Source organism: Typopeltis vanoorti, chromosome 17 (genome assembly GCF_054136105.1).
Source record: "Typopeltis vanoorti isolate ZY-2024b chromosome 17, IOZ_Tvanoo_1.0, whole genome shotgun sequence".
Lineage (NCBI taxonomy): Eukaryota > Metazoa > Arthropoda > Arachnida > Uropygi > Thelyphonidae > Typopeltis > Typopeltis vanoorti.
In genome coordinates, this window is record NC_143565.1 from 54,318,917 (window position 1) to 54,335,933 (window position 17,017).

Sequence of the window (17,017 nt, forward strand, 5' to 3'; positions counted from 1 at the left end):
AAATAGACAACAGAATCAACAAAGCTGGTATGGTAGGAGGAAGTCAACTGAATAAATTCATATGGAATAAGAGAGAAATTAGGCTGAACACTGAATTAGCTATATACAAGACAGCATTCAAACCAGTTTTAACTTATGGATCTGAGAGCTGGATCAGAAGTAAAACACTTGACCAAAAACCAGAGACCGCAGATATGAGAGTCCTGAGAAAGATTAGAATCATGAACAGATGGCATCAATGGCAATATCATATTAAAAACGAGGATATTAGGAAAGAACTTGACATTGTCAGCATCCAGGAATGCATTAGCAGAGCTAATCTCAGGTGGTATGGTCACTTAAACAGAATGGGCGAGGAAAGATTAGCAAAACAAGTGTTCTCTGCCAGGCTGGCAGGAAAATGACCCAGAGGGAGACCAAGATATAGGTGGATTGATAAGGTACAAAGTGCCTTAGACGATAGAAATATAAGATCTGATAATGTTGGAGTCTTGACAAGTAACAAACTGATTTGGAGGAAAATTGTAGATAGGAAGTTAGTAATGATGTAAATTTTTCATGTAGTACTATCATATCCTGTACACCCCTTGAGGCTACATGGCAGGAATTTGATGATGACTCTACAGTTCACCCCTAAAAGCTGGTTGACTATAATTCTTTCTTATATATTTTCTTTAATTCTTCATATATACTTGAAAACTTTCTTATATATTTTTCTTTTTAGTATGATATTTATTTTTATCCTGCTTAAAACTAAGTTTTGTTTACTTTTAATTTCAAATCCTCTGTATACTCATATTCTGAATCAGCATGAAGATATTACTATCAACAACAATAACACAGTCAATAAGCATTTTCTTTTTTTGTGGGTCTTCTCATCTCTATGTGGAAATGTGGTGTTAGTGATGACTAGTTCATGTCCTGAAGAGAATTTTCCAAAATATTTATATATACTTGGGATTCCTTTCTTATCCTACTGTTCTCCAACAAGGACTAGCTTTTCCATTATCCTTATGTTGGCTGTTTTCTCTAATTATTCAAAAAATTGCTCGCCTTCTTCCTTAGTAGAACTTTCTATGGGGCTATAGTAAAAGATAAGTTTCATTGTCAAATTCCCCATTTTGAATGTGCCCATATAACTCTACTTAAAACTGCCTACCAATCAAGAAATTTATCTTTGCATTTGCCATAATTTGAATGGTTTACTAGACTTAGATCCAACATGACTGACAAGCAAGAAAACCAGCTGCATGGCCAGAGGAAATTAAAAAAAAAAAAAAAAAAAAAATGACTCACTGTCAAACACCCACTGGTTCTGAGAATTTACAATACCCTGAAGATGCACAACCTTGTAAGCCAATTGCAGATGCTATAGATTCACTGACTGCCAATTTCTCCAAATAACTGTCACAGCTGATAACACTGCAAACAGAATCCTTTATAAAAGAGAGTTCACATTTCATTGAAAAAAATAAAGAATTAGTGATAGAACCATTGTATCCAGTAAGTCTTGATGCTACAAATGTTTCCAGAGAGGAAACTTTAGAACTACTTCAAAATGTTTTGGAATGGAAACTAAACAAAACAGAATCTTGCCATGTGCTCAACTGTTTCTGTTTCTAATCAATTTATTTATGAGAATAATTTGAAAAAAAAAAAAAAAACTACCATCATAAACCAAACATGTGGCTATGTGGATGATACAGTTGTCATCTGGTCAGTTCAACAAAACCAAAACAATTCATACATTACCTGAACCACTTATATCCATACATAAACTTTACTTTTTAACTTGAAAATAATGAAATTCACCATTTCTGACAAGCTCCTCAAGGCTTTCAAAAAGAACAAGCTCAAGTATTTGACACAGAGAAAGTCTACCCACATTGGAAGAGATATCTTGTCTTATCTTTACCCCACACAAAAGTAGGAATAATTAAAACACTACATAAAGAGCATACAATATTGTTAGTAACATAGAGAAAAGGAATCAAGGGCTTAAATACCTCAGCTACACTATCTCAAAATAGTATAATACAGACAAGATCTTGAAGAATCCCCCCAGCACAGAGAGAGAGAGAGAGAGAGAGAGAAAAAAAATAGAGAACACATCATCATCAATGTACCTTAGCCAGATAGAAGGTTTTTATTATATGGAGCATTTTGAAAAACATGCTCTTGATACTGCTATTCTCAAACCCTCAATCTGGCTAAGGCACACTGATGATGTGTTCTCTATTTGGCCACATGGCTCAGACACATTAGATTCCTTCCTCCTCCATCTCAAAAGACAGCACCCCAGAATCCAGTTCACTATAGAAAAAGAAATTAATAATAGCCTGCCTTTCGTAGATACCTCAATCACACATCTTCTCAACATAACCCTTTCTTTCTCTGTTTACAGAAAACACACACACACAGATAGATGCATACACAAACTTTCCCATCATATCCCCCTCTCAACAATATGGTGTTATCAGAGCCTCCAATCTTTGTTCTACATAGGGTGAACTTACTGCTGAACGCTCCTTTATTCATCAGACCAACGGTTAAAAAAAAGTACAATCTCTGTACTACATAATGGTCAAACTGGGAAATCTGCAAACATTTACCTAGAGCATAAAAATACATCTGCTGCTGTAAGTATGGTCAGTCAGGTGTAACTGACCATGCCTTAGATACCTTGCACAGAGTCAAATGGAAGACAACTACTATGCTTCACCATAACAAATACAAACTTTAAAGATGTTTTTTTTTTAGAATCAGCAGCAAATTTAAAAACCAACCTAATCTTAATAAATATGACTGTATTAAACTTCCTACAATTTTGGAAACTAATTCTTAGGCCTCCCACCCAACAGTACCAATAGAGGGTGCTCCTGATAGAACTTTAGGCTTTCAGTCTAATCTTTTCCATTATTGTATTTATGCATTTTGTGAGTGTTTTTACAATTTTAATACTGTTTCCTGTCTCAGTGACTGAGACAAAATATAGGATTGATTAAACATGTTTAATTATTTATTTGTGCTGTTTTCAACTGTCAAATCCATTACAACTTTGATAGAATAAATGCCTCTTGTTGTTTAATTCATATCTAACAGACTCTCCTGAAGAAATATACAAAAAAAGTACACAAAACTAGCTGAGAAGTGTGAAACTAATAAAATTTTATCTTAGAATTATGTGGCCTCTTACAAAACTTACAATACCAGAACTTACAAAAATTTCAACATAACCACAGTAATCTCAGAAGTTCCATTCCTTTCTCTTCAAATAACCAAAATGGTCCACACAATGGAATCAATCTTATGCTTTTAAATCTAAGAAGTACTCCAAAATATCATATCTTAATTACTTCTACCACAATAAATACTGTGAAAAAATATAAAGATAAAAATTTATCCTATTATAAGGCCTGTGTAACATTAATTTACACTTACTTTTTTTTTTAAATTAATTTTTGTAAACCTTTAAATCATATTAATGCTGTTGAAATCACTACCCCAAGCATCCATTATAATGTGTTTCATGTGCACATTCCAAAAGTACTAATTGCTCTAAAAATGTTACAGTATAGCCTTTGAGAATTGGCAATATGTGTGAATAATACCAGAATATGCAGTATGTGAAACCATATATATATATATTGTTTATATAGGGTTATATATATAGGGTTGTTATTAATTATAGGCAAAGCCACTAAAGCTATGATGCCAGCATGTCTGTTAATTATGTGTCTTTTGGGATTAGGAGGGGAAAAAAAACTTCTGTAGCTGAAACATCCTTTACGTTTCAGCTACAGAAGCTCTCAAATTTCAGAGGAGAAATTGCATTCTCAACAATGAAAGCAATTTATGACTATACAATACATGAAGTTTAATTAAGACTTCATGAATTGCTTAGTCTTAACATGTTACCACTATTCTTATTTCATTGGTGCATCGGAACTTTTATAATTTATTCAGTTTTATTCAGTGATACAGATTCTAAGCTGAAACCAACTTCATGCATCAGTACTTGGCTGATTTTTTGGAAGTAATAAGATAATCTTTCTTGTAATAAAGAGCAGCTGGTTATTCACCAGTGTATTTGGTTTAGGGCCACTACTATGACTCTCAACTAAAAAAAGTTGTCATGATGGCTAATGGGGGAAGGACTTTTTATCTCTAGTCTGAATTTCAACCTCATCAGGTTTAGACATTTTATAGACAGGTATGGTTTCACAGTAGGGAGAAAGAATTAGAACCTAAATGAGTTAAGTAATAAATTATTACCATGATGAAAATAGTGATACACAGCATGTAGTGGTTGTCAGAAGATAAAGTTTGGCTTTAGCCTATTAACTCCTTGCTGAAAACTAAATTCACAGTCTAAAAAAAGAAATAATCTGTTTGTTTGTTTTTTAAACTGTGAATATAAGGCCAGCTTTTCTTAAATGTAAAAAAATAAATCATGTTTAAAAAGGAATACATGCCATTTGCAATTACCATTAAAAAAACTAACAAAATTAATAATGATCATTTTACTTGTATTATTGCAAACTATGCTCAAACGCGTAACTAATAATGCAGGTCAAGATCGAGAGCAAAACTAAGTCTAAGTCAGTTGGATGGAAGGAAACAAGTCATGTAATTCACTATTTATTTTCTTCTCCTGAAGAGAGTTACCAGAATGTTGAGTCACTAACATGCTAATATTTTAATGAAATGTAAGTGAATTATAGCAAAGAATTATAAAAGGCTGAACCCAACTGCCTAAGTATTTTTATGCAAGGAGGTTGTGTACATTATTAGATCTGAATTTGACTAAGTTGTGAGAGGTATGTGACTATTTCTCATGAAAATATATCCTCACCTTTTTAAGTTGCAATCAGTAAATGTTGTACATATGTTATAACCAGCCTTGACATAATGTTTCCTTCTTGCTCTGCATTAGCATGTTATCACATTTTCTTTAATCAGTGACTGTAGTCAGTTTCTGTATAACATAGCAATTTGTTTTAAATTAAAATATCCTCTACTGTCATTTTCATACAACTATCATGCTCCCATCTTTACACTTTTACCGAACAAAGCATTAGGTAGCATAGCCTTATGCATCCCATATATTCTTTCAGTCATGTAATGATGGACCAACTACCTGATCAATATGACCACCACATGAATTGTATTACTAAGAAATATGATATAAGCAACTAGTAAACATTAAGAAATGAATTATGCTTACATTCTGCAGGAGCGTACCAGAGTTTTCAAAACTGTTTCTAGGTTCCTAGAAAATAATCAGAACACTTATAGTCAGTACACTACTTAAATATACATATATGCACATATATTATAAAAATATTACCATATTTATTTTCACAAAACTCAAGGTATGTATGAAAATAATAAATCTATTAAATCAATCATTTTCAACCATCACAGGAAGAGAAGTAATTGGGAAATAAACATTTCTGAGACGGAGAGAGAGAATAGACCAAAAAAATAAATCAAATGTACAAAAAAAAGAAGGGAAGCAAATTTAATGCAAATTTGGCATCTGACTCCAAACTCTGACCCAACACTTGAAAACTGATTATTCCATTGTTGGTTATTTGCAGTTTAACCTATTATCTAAACATCCAACTCCTGTCTTAAATCAGAATAATCAATATTGTCTGAATCAAACTATTATCATAAAGTCCAAAAATTGATGATTCCATCATTTTCTGGTCATAATAGGATGCACAATTCCAATCAGAAAAAAAGAAACACAAAAACAACACATTAAACTTAATTTTGGTATATTGGGCCTCTCTGATCATGCTCTTAATACTCCTCACCAAACTGATTGGAAAGGAACTTGTTCCTTACATCACACTAAAACTTGGTATGAACACAAATTTAAGGAAGTCTGTAAAATTTTGATTAATCATCCTAATCTGAACATTAATGGTGGCCTAAAAATCCCAAGAATATGGATGACACATCCAACCCATATAAATTCTGTTTCAAGTTCCTGAGATAACCCCCACTTCAGGGCTCACAAACAATAATTGCAGCTCTTATTTCATATATTATTCACCATGTCTAATATTTTTTGTTTTAATTAATTTATTTTTTAGAATCTATAGCCAAATAGCTAACAAAACTCTAGCTTGGATGTGGTAGGGTTGTTGTTGTTTTTTGTTGTTGTTATTGTTTTTCACCAGAGGTCAAGCCAGTAGTATTAGCAGTTTGACCAAATTAAAGGTCAAAATGTTTATATTAAACTGATAAACTGAAGTTATTACTCTAATATGGTAGATGTCTCCATAGTTTATTACCATGAATGCTTATCACCATGTAACTAAGAAAGAAATCTATTCTTCTCTGTAGTAGCTGACATGACCAAATTAATAATGGCCCAGCTACCAGTGATTAGCCAATTTACTCTCCTATTTGTTTGTACTTGAACCATTAATGATGGGACAACACAAAAGATATTGTGACAACCCAATCTACATCAATATTATTTGTGTGAAAAGAGTAAAATTATACAGTGTGACTACAAATGATGTAACTGCAAAAGTTTACATCTTTTTACATAATTGTAAAAAGCAACTCAAATAGGTTTCCAATTCCCCATATATAAAATTCAATTTGCTCAGTTTGTTGGCTTGCACATAAAAAGACAATATTCAACTTAGTGACAAACATTCTGTAATAAGTGATTATCAGTTCTGGCAATCACTTGCAACTCTTCATAGAAACAGACATTTAGTGAACTCAATCCTTCATAGATCCTCACAGGAAAAGACCTGTGATTTGCAGATTTCACAGAATAAAACTGCAGCACACAAAATACTTCCTGAGTAGCCACTTTATATTTGTATAGCAATCTAGTGGCAAAAGTGAAAATAATTTCTTGTGGATACACAGAGAATATAAACTCTGAGTTGCTCATTATAGTAGTAATGGTTTGACTTCTGTGTTATATTATTTTGTTAACAAATACATTTTTGTAAATGCTTACATTATTTGAAAGTCAGCCTGTATTGCATACATACACAATTTACATGTATAAAAACATATTTAAAGTACTTTTTTTAAAAGAAAAATAATTTTATTTGGACTCAAATAAATGAATGAAAGTCTGCATTAGCTAACTGTCTCATGAAAATCTTTAACTTAAGAAAGCCTTCATTAAGAATTAGTTTAATAAAACTCACTGGTATTGTATTATTTTAAAAAAAAATACTTGAGTTTTTAAAAATATCTTCAAAAAACAAGTAATCATAAAATATATTTTGTTACCAGTAAATTATACTTTTTTTTGTTGGAAACACCAGGATTCAGATACCATTCAAAAGATGAAAAACTTTTCTTAGGGCTTTTCAAAGGAATGCAAATCAGACAACTGCATATAATAATAGTTTTTTTCTTAAAACTCAGATTTTTCAGATCTCAAATACTAGGAATCACTTAAGGGTGAAAGCTAGATAAATGAAAGAAAAATCTTCACCATAACCTACAAGCAATGAGGAGAACCAATCAGGGCTTTGGATCCAAAGCCAAATCTTGACCTCCTCATGGTGCACCCTGTTGCTAAGAATCCATCTGGATACTAAATGAATGAGGATAAGCTAGCAGTTTGTGACTTAGCCACAATGTATTCTGTACTGGCTTTAACTACAAACAAAAATAAGCACCAGGATGAATGTCAATGAAAGCTGGAATATTATCCAGTTAAACAGAGATTCACCTATTTTCATTAGGTGCAAAGACAATGTGAAAAATTCTGAGGAAAATAAGTGATATGATAGAGGCCTTTAAGTTAGTGAGGGATTTTATCAGATTAATCCAGATGGGATTATAAAAAGAGTAGAAGGTGAGAGTGGAAGAACCAGAGGCAATACCTGGAAGTTATCTAAGAGCGTGGTGAAGAGGGATGTGAGGAGTTGATTTTTTACAAGGAGAACTGGGGATGAATGGAACACATTACCGGAATATGTTGTTAATGCAGAGAGTGTTAACGATTTTAAGATTCAGTAGGTTGTCAGTTGAAAGAACCTCCAATGATGAGTCTGCTAACTCCATGGAGGACGTGATAATAATTATAAAGATATCGTAGTTTAAGTATTTTGAATCATCATCACAGAACAGATGAGAAATTCAAAAACAACAATGCAGGTGCACGGATAATGGTATCTGGAAAAGGGGGGCCAGGTAAACATAGCACCATTAGGATAGGACATAGGTATGCATATGCAACTATATTAAAAATTAAAATAAAAGAAATACAATTAATGATGATAATTTTCAATTTTAGAAATATCACAGTCTACAAGAGGTTTGTGTGGTGAAGAAATACTCCAGCACTTTCTTTGAAAAGGCATTCAAATTTGTTGGAGCATCTATGTAATAATTTAAGATCATTTCATTGGTGTACAGAAATGCATTTTGTGATGAATCAACCTGTCTGACCATAGTAAAATAACTTGCAGTTACACAGATTTTGAAGAGCTCCAGGTAGCAGTGAAGGATGCAACTTTATTTTTTAGATATTAACAAAAAGCTGTTTTAATTAATATGTTTAAATGCGATTGAAAGAAAGATTGTTTAATTGTGATTGAAATTTCTGAAGGATATGAGCAATGCATTCAGAAGTGCCCCTAATATAAGGGATGGCTATTCTATGGGAGTAATCACTTCATGGGAAATTAAGAGAAAAATGGGTGATGGTTTTTTCAATAATTTTCAGGTTGTAACCATTGAGAGCAGCGTTTCTAAGATGGTAGAAATTTCTGGTTGAAGAAATTCAAATGAAGAAGAGACAATATGGGCTGTTGATAGTAGGCATTTAGCAACATCATATTTCTGTGATGGATGATGTGTGATGAATATAACAACTGGAGAAAGTTTACAGTAAATTGAAGTGGACAGAGAGCAATTTGTTTCTCTTTTTTTAAGAAAACATCAAGAAACGATGAGTTCATTTGATTTCTGAAGATCAATCTAATACTGAATCCAAAAAATGTCAAAAATCTAGCCTTTCTAAAGATGAAATTATCAATACTAGTTATAGGATCATCTGGAATTTAGGCTTTAGCTGACTAAATTGTATTTTTATTGGCTTAAACCATAAGTAAAATGATAGTACAATGTGATAGAATTTCATGCCAGCTGGGGCACTGCATGGTTAAACATCATGGCCCCCCTTGTTGAAAGTTTTTCACTTGGTTATACAATAAATTAAAGATACCAAGAAATTATATACTTGGTTTAATCCTTTTTCCAAGTGTAAGCAAACAAAGTTTGCACCTGAAGTATTTTCAGGACTGGGGCAAACTATTATACAGGCAACTCGTGGTAAAGGTGGTATGACTTCACATCACTTGCCTTAGTATCTCATAATGCAAAGCACATCTCCTTGCAGACATGTATAATGCTATGCATTATGGGAAAGACCACTACCCAGACCAGTTTCGACCTTTATTGAGGTCTCGTCAGTGGGAGCCAGACCCAGAGGTCATACCAAGGTTGAAGTAATGCAGAAGAACTAGATTCAGGACAAACAGGAGGATGTCAGAATCAAATGCTCATGGAAATATAGTAAGGATTGATATTTAAGTTTCGCAGATCTAGAAAAAAAACATATGATAAGATGGCAAGAGAAAAGCTGTTCAGAACACTATGATTATAAGGTGTAAATGAGACATTATACAGAGCAACATATAAGCCTATATAGTAAAATCAAAAGTCAGAACTGAAGGAGATGTAGGTGGATTGTGGGGGGGAATGATTTGATGGGAAAATCAGGTACAAGGGTACATACTATCTTCGCTATTATTCATTATCTTATGGGCAATATCACAAAGGAAAGTAGCATTAAACCTGATATGAAAATCAGCAATATTCAGCTCTTTAGTTTATGAAAATGATGTTATATTTCTAAATAAATCTAGTACAAGTCCTCGGGAGTCTTTAAATAAACTGAATAACTGCTGCCACAAATTGGATATGAAATTAAGCAATAAAAAAACACAAACTATTATACAGGCATCTCATCCTCATCTCTCATTGTATGTTAGGTTCGATGGCCTGTCACAGCCATGTAACTTAGCTTCTCAGTAACCTAATTAATACCCATACAGGGCAGTAAACAAAGGATAGTTAATCTTATCTGCATAATGTATTATGGGTGTCAATTGCATGTGTTTTTCTGGCTAGTTTAAAAATAGGCAGGATTATAATAAACATTAACTGCATCTTCAATGAAGAACTCATAGAATAAATAACATATTTCAGCTATTTAGGCACAATTTTTAATGAAGATGGCAAATTAAATTTAGGAACAGATAACATAATAAGAAAAGTATAGTGAGGAACCAGATGAATCAATTTATATGGGATAAAAGAAAAATAAGCCAAAATACTGCACTAGCTATATATAAAATAGAATTTAGAAAATTTTAACCTATGGATCTCAGGGTTGCATTGGATATAAAATAGTTGATCAAAGACTAGTGACCACAGATATAAAAGCTGTGAGAAAAATAAACAGAGTGAGCAGATGGTATCAATGGCAAAATCATATCGACCCTTTTAGTGGCGAGTTAAAAATACATATCTCGCCTTCCATGGCATATGAATACATGAAAAAAAAAAAAAAAAAAAAGGGGGGGGGGGGGGGGGGTGTGCTGAGACTGCAGTACCCCTGTGCAAAAACTCAAAAGCCAACATAAATTTATGGCTTTACTATAGTTAAAATATGAACGTATGCACGCTGATACTGTTTTTAGGATAGAAGCATGGTGATGCATATATATATTTCCTTACATATATACTGACTGCTCAAGGGTTAAAATTAAAAATATTAGAAGGCAAATTGACATTCTTAGAATTCAAGAAAGTGTAAGTAAATCTAATTCAAGGATTCAAAACTCTCCTCTCTAATTCTGGTCATGAATCAGAATTAGAGGGGAGAGTAAATGTTAGTAAAGCAGTGTATGATGAAAGATGGATTTAACTGTAGTTAGCAGAACCCTGAAAGACCAAAATGCATGATGTGACAATACTGAACAACAGATAAATTTGGAGAAAAATTGTTGATAAGAAGCTAGTAATAATGTAAACAAGCATGTAATAGTTGTATTATAGTATCCTGTACATCTCTTGAAGAATACATAGCAGAAATTTGATGATGATGATAACAAGCCAAGTTACTTGGCCATGACAAGTAACTAAGACTAGCACATGAAGAGAAGATGAAAAGTTGAGACGAGTAAAGTATTTTTCAAGTAGGTTCAACTTAAAATGACTGATGATATGATTACATTAAAATTCATGTAAACTGAAACCTTATTCCACAATCTCAAATCAAAATAATATATTTATTAAAAAAAACAACCATTTTTTTCATAAATGAATAATTTTTAGTAACAGTTTTCAGTTCAAAAATTATTATTAACTTACCCAGGTATAAGTAACATTCCTAAGTGTTCATATGATGAATAAAGAGCCCTTTCATATAAATTATATAGTGGTCGCCAGGGAATTTCCAAATCATCACGTGAGAGCAAGTCTTTCTTTCTAAAATTCAAAAACTTTAGTCAAAATTTTTCCAAAATAATAAATGTTATGTAAAATTAAACAAGCTTTCAGAGACTCTTGTGTCATAATGAATAAACGTTTAACACGTAAATAAAAGAAATGATATTATTATTTTATTTACATCCTCAGTGCAGGAACAGCTCAACATGGTAAAATGCTAACAATGGATAATTTCAAAAGATATTAGTGATCCATGAACATGTGATGTGATTACCTCGAGATACCAATATGATGCTAAAAAAAAAAAAAAAACTAGTGATGACTAAGGAGAATGAGACTCTCCTAAATTTTTGATAAAGACATACAGTAGTTTTAGTTCAAGTTAGGGCAGTTCACTGGGGGGTTTGGTAGTTTCCTTAAATAAATGTTCACAGTTAAAGCAACATCAAAGATGCAATTGGGTTCGTGACCAGGAGATTCTATGTTTGGTATCCATATCATGCTGTGCTACAGAAGACTATTCAGGTTTATTATAAGTGATGTAAGATTGAGGTTTCTGTATTCATTTTTCCATCAATTTATCCAAAACAAAGAAGATTACACTCACAATTAAGAAAATAACACTCGACGTTTTGACCTCCATATATCAAGGTCATCATCAGGAAAACATATGAACAAGACACAAGTTACATGATGCTACACGTAAGTACATTAAAGTATAATTGAGTTATGCTCAGTTATACTTTACGGGTTTCTAGCTAAACATCTTGGGTTGGAACAACCCTAGTTTTGACCTCCATATATCAAGGTCATTATCAGGAAAATGTATGTATGAACAAGAAACAAGCTACATGACACTACACATAAGTATGTTAAAGTATAACTGAGTTATACTTGGTTATACTTCACAAGTTTCTAGTTAAACATCTTGGGTTGGAATAAACAATATGCACATGGTTTAGTAGATTTTTTATAATGTTGATAGGCTGAATTATGTAGTATATAATGATCAGTGAAAGTTGGTTTGCGATATGCAGAAGTAGCAAGAGCACTAAATGGAGAACAAAAAAGTAAAAAGTCGAAAAAGCTAGTTTACCCTCTGTTTCGCTTCCACTGCAAACTTGGTATGAGGATGTAGACCATTTAGCTTTTCTATGAACACAGGGAGTGTATACTTCAGATAAGGCCAGATTGCAAATATATCATTGGTGTAAAAAATAAAAATTTGGGAGAGTCTCATTCTCCTTAGTCATTACTAGGTGTTTTTTAAGTATCATATTGGCATCTAGATGCAGTCAAATCTCAAAAGAAAATAGATCCAAGCCAGAAATATTCATAAACAATATGAAAATTGAACATACAACAGAATACAAATATTTAGGCACCTACTTTACTGCAGATGGAAAGCAAGATAAAGAAATAAAAATAAGAACAGCCATAGCTAAAGATGCCTTCTGGAAAAATAAAGATCTGCTCAGAAGTTCTGTGGGTATCAAGACAAAGAAAAGAATGATAAGAAGATTAGTGTGGCCAGTTTTCACATATGGAAGTGAGACCTGGGTATTCAAGAAGACAATAAAACAACAGAAAATAGCCTTTGAAATGTGATGGTATAGGAGAGCTCTAAAAATCTCATGGACCGTGACAAATACAGATGTCCTACAGAGAACGAGGACACATAGATCTTTATTACAGGAAATGATCCAGAGAAAGATAAGATTGGCAGGACATGTACTGAGAGGTTCAGCAGGACAGAGGATACTAACAGTTTTAGAAAAAAAGTTTTGGGAAAAGGATCAAGAGATAAAAAACGAAGGACATGGTTTGAAAATATAAGATTGTGGACAGGAATCACATGGCTATGCAGAAACAAAAAGAGAACAGAGAGAACTAGAAGGACATGGTGCTACACCCTCTCACTGAGGAAGCTACATGATGATGATGCAACCATATCATGTGTTCACATATCACTATCTTTTGAAATAATCCATTGTTAGCATTCTATCATGTTCAGCTGATTCTACAAAAATTTACAGATATTTTGCAAAAATATTTGTAAATAAAATAATATTATCGTTTCTTGTGTCTACATGTTAAAAATTTATTTATAAATAAAATTAAGCAACTATCTATGAAAACTTCTCAGCATTCATTATTTTACACAAATATTTTTATTACCATTTTCTTGGTCAAAGAGAAAACTCAAAGTTAAAACTGCTTTTGATCAAGAACAAAGACTCCTTTTTTTCCCTCTTAATATTTTTATTTATTTTATTAGTAATTTTTTGCCTAAAAATGTTAGCATAGGTTCCCAAAGTGGGCACTGAAGCCTTCTAGGGGGGCTATAGTGGGATCAGAAGCATTTGGGAGCGTTCAGGCAGTCTAGGGGGGGGGGGGTCAGTGGCTCTTTATAGAAGAAATTAATAATATATATTTAAAAATTAATTATTTTTGTGATTTTGCGATTAGATAATAATTTAAAATTTAAATATTGCATTTTAATTCATCTTATGCCCGTCTTACACGATCAATTTTTTTTATCAATTTTCTATTTCAATTATTTAATCATTTGAAAATTTACCATGTCAGATAGAAATAGATGTCAATTTTCTATGTCAATGAGAAAATAGAGCATGTATATATGTGTGTATAATAGGTTATGTTTACAGTAGCAAATATATTCGTTATATTTCATTTCAAAATATATAAAACCACTTTTCTAATTGATTTGTACAAAAATAAACCAATTTTATATAATTTACATAATGGGGGGGGGGCGTTAGAAAATTTATGCCTTGCAAAGTGGGCGGTGGCCCGAAAAAGTTCGTGCACCTATGATTTAGAGCAATCCCACATACAGAATTTTTTTTTTAATATATCAATCCTACACTCAAGATGTTGCAAAACCAATAGAACATTAGTGCAGTATGGAAGTAAATAGCAAAGAAGAAGAAAGAAGGAACCTATTGAAATGTTTTTTGAACAATTGGAGATTACAATCCTTAGGGGAAAATGTGCAGGAAAGACTCCCACAGCACAGAGGTAGAAAGTATGAAAGAGGAGAATGAGAAGTTGCTTTGGTATGCCTGGAGCTGGACAGTGAATGGATGCTGATTAACAGATGCTTGTGTGTTTATGGATTTGAGGAAAAGTGGAAGAATGGTGTCAGCAAGTTCAGTAGAACAGCATTCATAAAAATAGCTGTAGAAGAGGTACAACGCAGATAGGGACTAGCGCAAGTATGTAAGAGAAGAGTCACTAATTAACCAAACTATACTCTTCTGGCCAGCATCAAGCATTTATTATGAATGCTGTTCTACTGAACTTGCTGACACCATTCTTCCACTTTTCCTCAAATCCATAAACACACAAGCATCTGCTAATCAGCATCCACTGTGACTTGTGCCACTGCAGACTCCTGTAGACAGATACACCAAGCCATTAACTGGAATATTCTCTTAAGAGACAGACAGTGATATGTCATCAAGTCCAATTCCCTTAATGACATTGAATTTACTTAATTCCTTAAATATTTACTCTCTCACCACCAGTTCATCCTTTCCTATTCCCTCTACACTTGCACTTTTCATCATGTCACTGATCAAGATGAAATACCTTGACTATGTCCTCTGCAATAGTTACCAAACTACTATTTCTATCTGTTAGCATCATCTTTCCATAAAAATTCTTTCTTCTAGTCACATATTGAAAAAACTCAGTGATTTTTCTTGGTCTGCTATGCTAATTTCTGCTCAAAGTGCACTTCAAAGCATTCCTACAAAATGAGTTCCCTTCCGGGTTTGTTCTTTTTTCTCTTTATTATTATTATTACCATTATTCAACTTGTGCTTCCTCCAGTATCTTCTTCCAGATTTCGCTTAATCTCTTCTTTCAATGCATACGACACCTACATTATTCAGTTTTTTGACCTTTGGAATACATTCACATATTGATGTTGTCAAAATAGCTATTTGACAACATTAGTGTGTGAACGTATTCCAAAGCAGCATTTATCTCCTTCCACCATTCCACGATACAGCTCCAAGCTGGACTATTCATAACGTAAGTTTTTCATAATCATTGGCCTTGTGACTCTGCATATACCCTTTCCTTACAGAGGTCTTCATACAGCTGGCATCACTCAGATGATCACTTCATGGTAACTCTTATCAAATGGAAGGAGATGTACAACCTCATTCACATCTTCTGATGATATGATCAGATGTAAGGATCTCAATTTTCGTATAACCTCCATTACATACTGCTCCAGATACTTCTCTCTCAAGAACTTAAATTTATTTTCCTTATTCCCAGATATTGTCTTCATTCCAATACATTTTGGAAAATTATGGAGACAACTACCGTGTCTGAGTAAAACTTTAGTTTAATATAAACCAAAATTAACACTCGATGTTTTGATCATATCAAGGTCATCTTCTGGAGCATATACACTATATACAGAGAAACAAGCTGCACTACAATCTACATGGTTTGCTAAAGTTACTGACCAACCATTACAACAATTATTGGCCTGACTTCTGGTGAAAAAGAAAAAAAAAAAAAAAACATTGACTACATCAACGGTAGAGTCCTATTATTATTATTATCTATTGGTTACAAAATTACATTCGGCTGGAGAGCAACATGTTTATATATATATATATTAAAAACATGATTATATGTATAAATTTCAACCAATTGGTATGGAATAGTTTGCAATACTAGCTGAAGGTTGCTTAGAGTCCTAAAGTATGTTAGATACTAAGTATTAAGTAGGCGGAATATGTGCCATCCAGATTCTTGGAATTTTCATGCTGCCATTATTGTTGAAATTAGGTGGTTAATCAGAATTTCGCAGGCTTCTTTAAATTTGCTTTCATACCAGGTTTTTGTATGGTGTAGAGAGTGGGTACTTTTCCAATCAATTTGGTGTAAGGTGTTGAGAGCATGATCTGGGAGGCCTGCTTCACTAAAATTGTTATATTTAATGTCTTTTGTGTTCTTTTTTCCTTATAGGAATTGTATGTCCAGTTTCACCAATATAAGGTAAGTTACAGGTGCAGTAGATGCAATAAACTCCAGAATGTGCCAATGGGAGGAGAGGATCCTTAGATGAGTCGAATATGTTTTTTAATTTTGTAGGTGGTTTAAAGGTGGCACTGAGATTATAATGGTGTAGGATTCTATTGATTTTTTCTGATAACTGTTTAATTATTATTATTATTATTATTATTATTATTCCTGATACCTCCAAGGAGTCCGAAGACTCATCGCGGGAGGACATCTTCAACTGTCTCTACATCTTACCTCTACTACGAATCAACGCCATCTACCGCCCACCTCCAACACTACCACAACTAGTAATTTTTGTCTGTAAATTGCGTGTGTTCTTAATGTTTGGGATGGCTATGGTTTTACTGTAATCTAAATTCTTTTTTGGTGAAGTTTTAGGAAGAACTTTATTAATAGTATTTTTGTTAATAGCCCTTATTTATAAATG

At 32.9% G+C, this 17,017-nt stretch overlaps 1 protein-coding gene across 1 annotated transcript in view; it reads right to left on the minus strand.

Moving 5' to 3' along the window:
* Positions 1-17,017, minus strand: part of LOC150097399 (proteasome activator complex subunit 4-like) — a 646,748-nt gene that overhangs the window by 616,339 nt on the left and 13,392 nt on the right. Inside the window, exons 3-4 of the mRNA XM_090407543.1 lie at positions 11,440-11,556; positions 5,228-5,272 (exon numbers count right to left, since the gene is read on the minus strand). Of these exons, the coding sequence (XP_090263669.1) occupies positions 5,228-5,272; positions 11,440-11,556 (162 nt within the window). The remainder of the gene's footprint in view (positions 1-5,227; positions 5,273-11,439; positions 11,557-17,017) is intronic.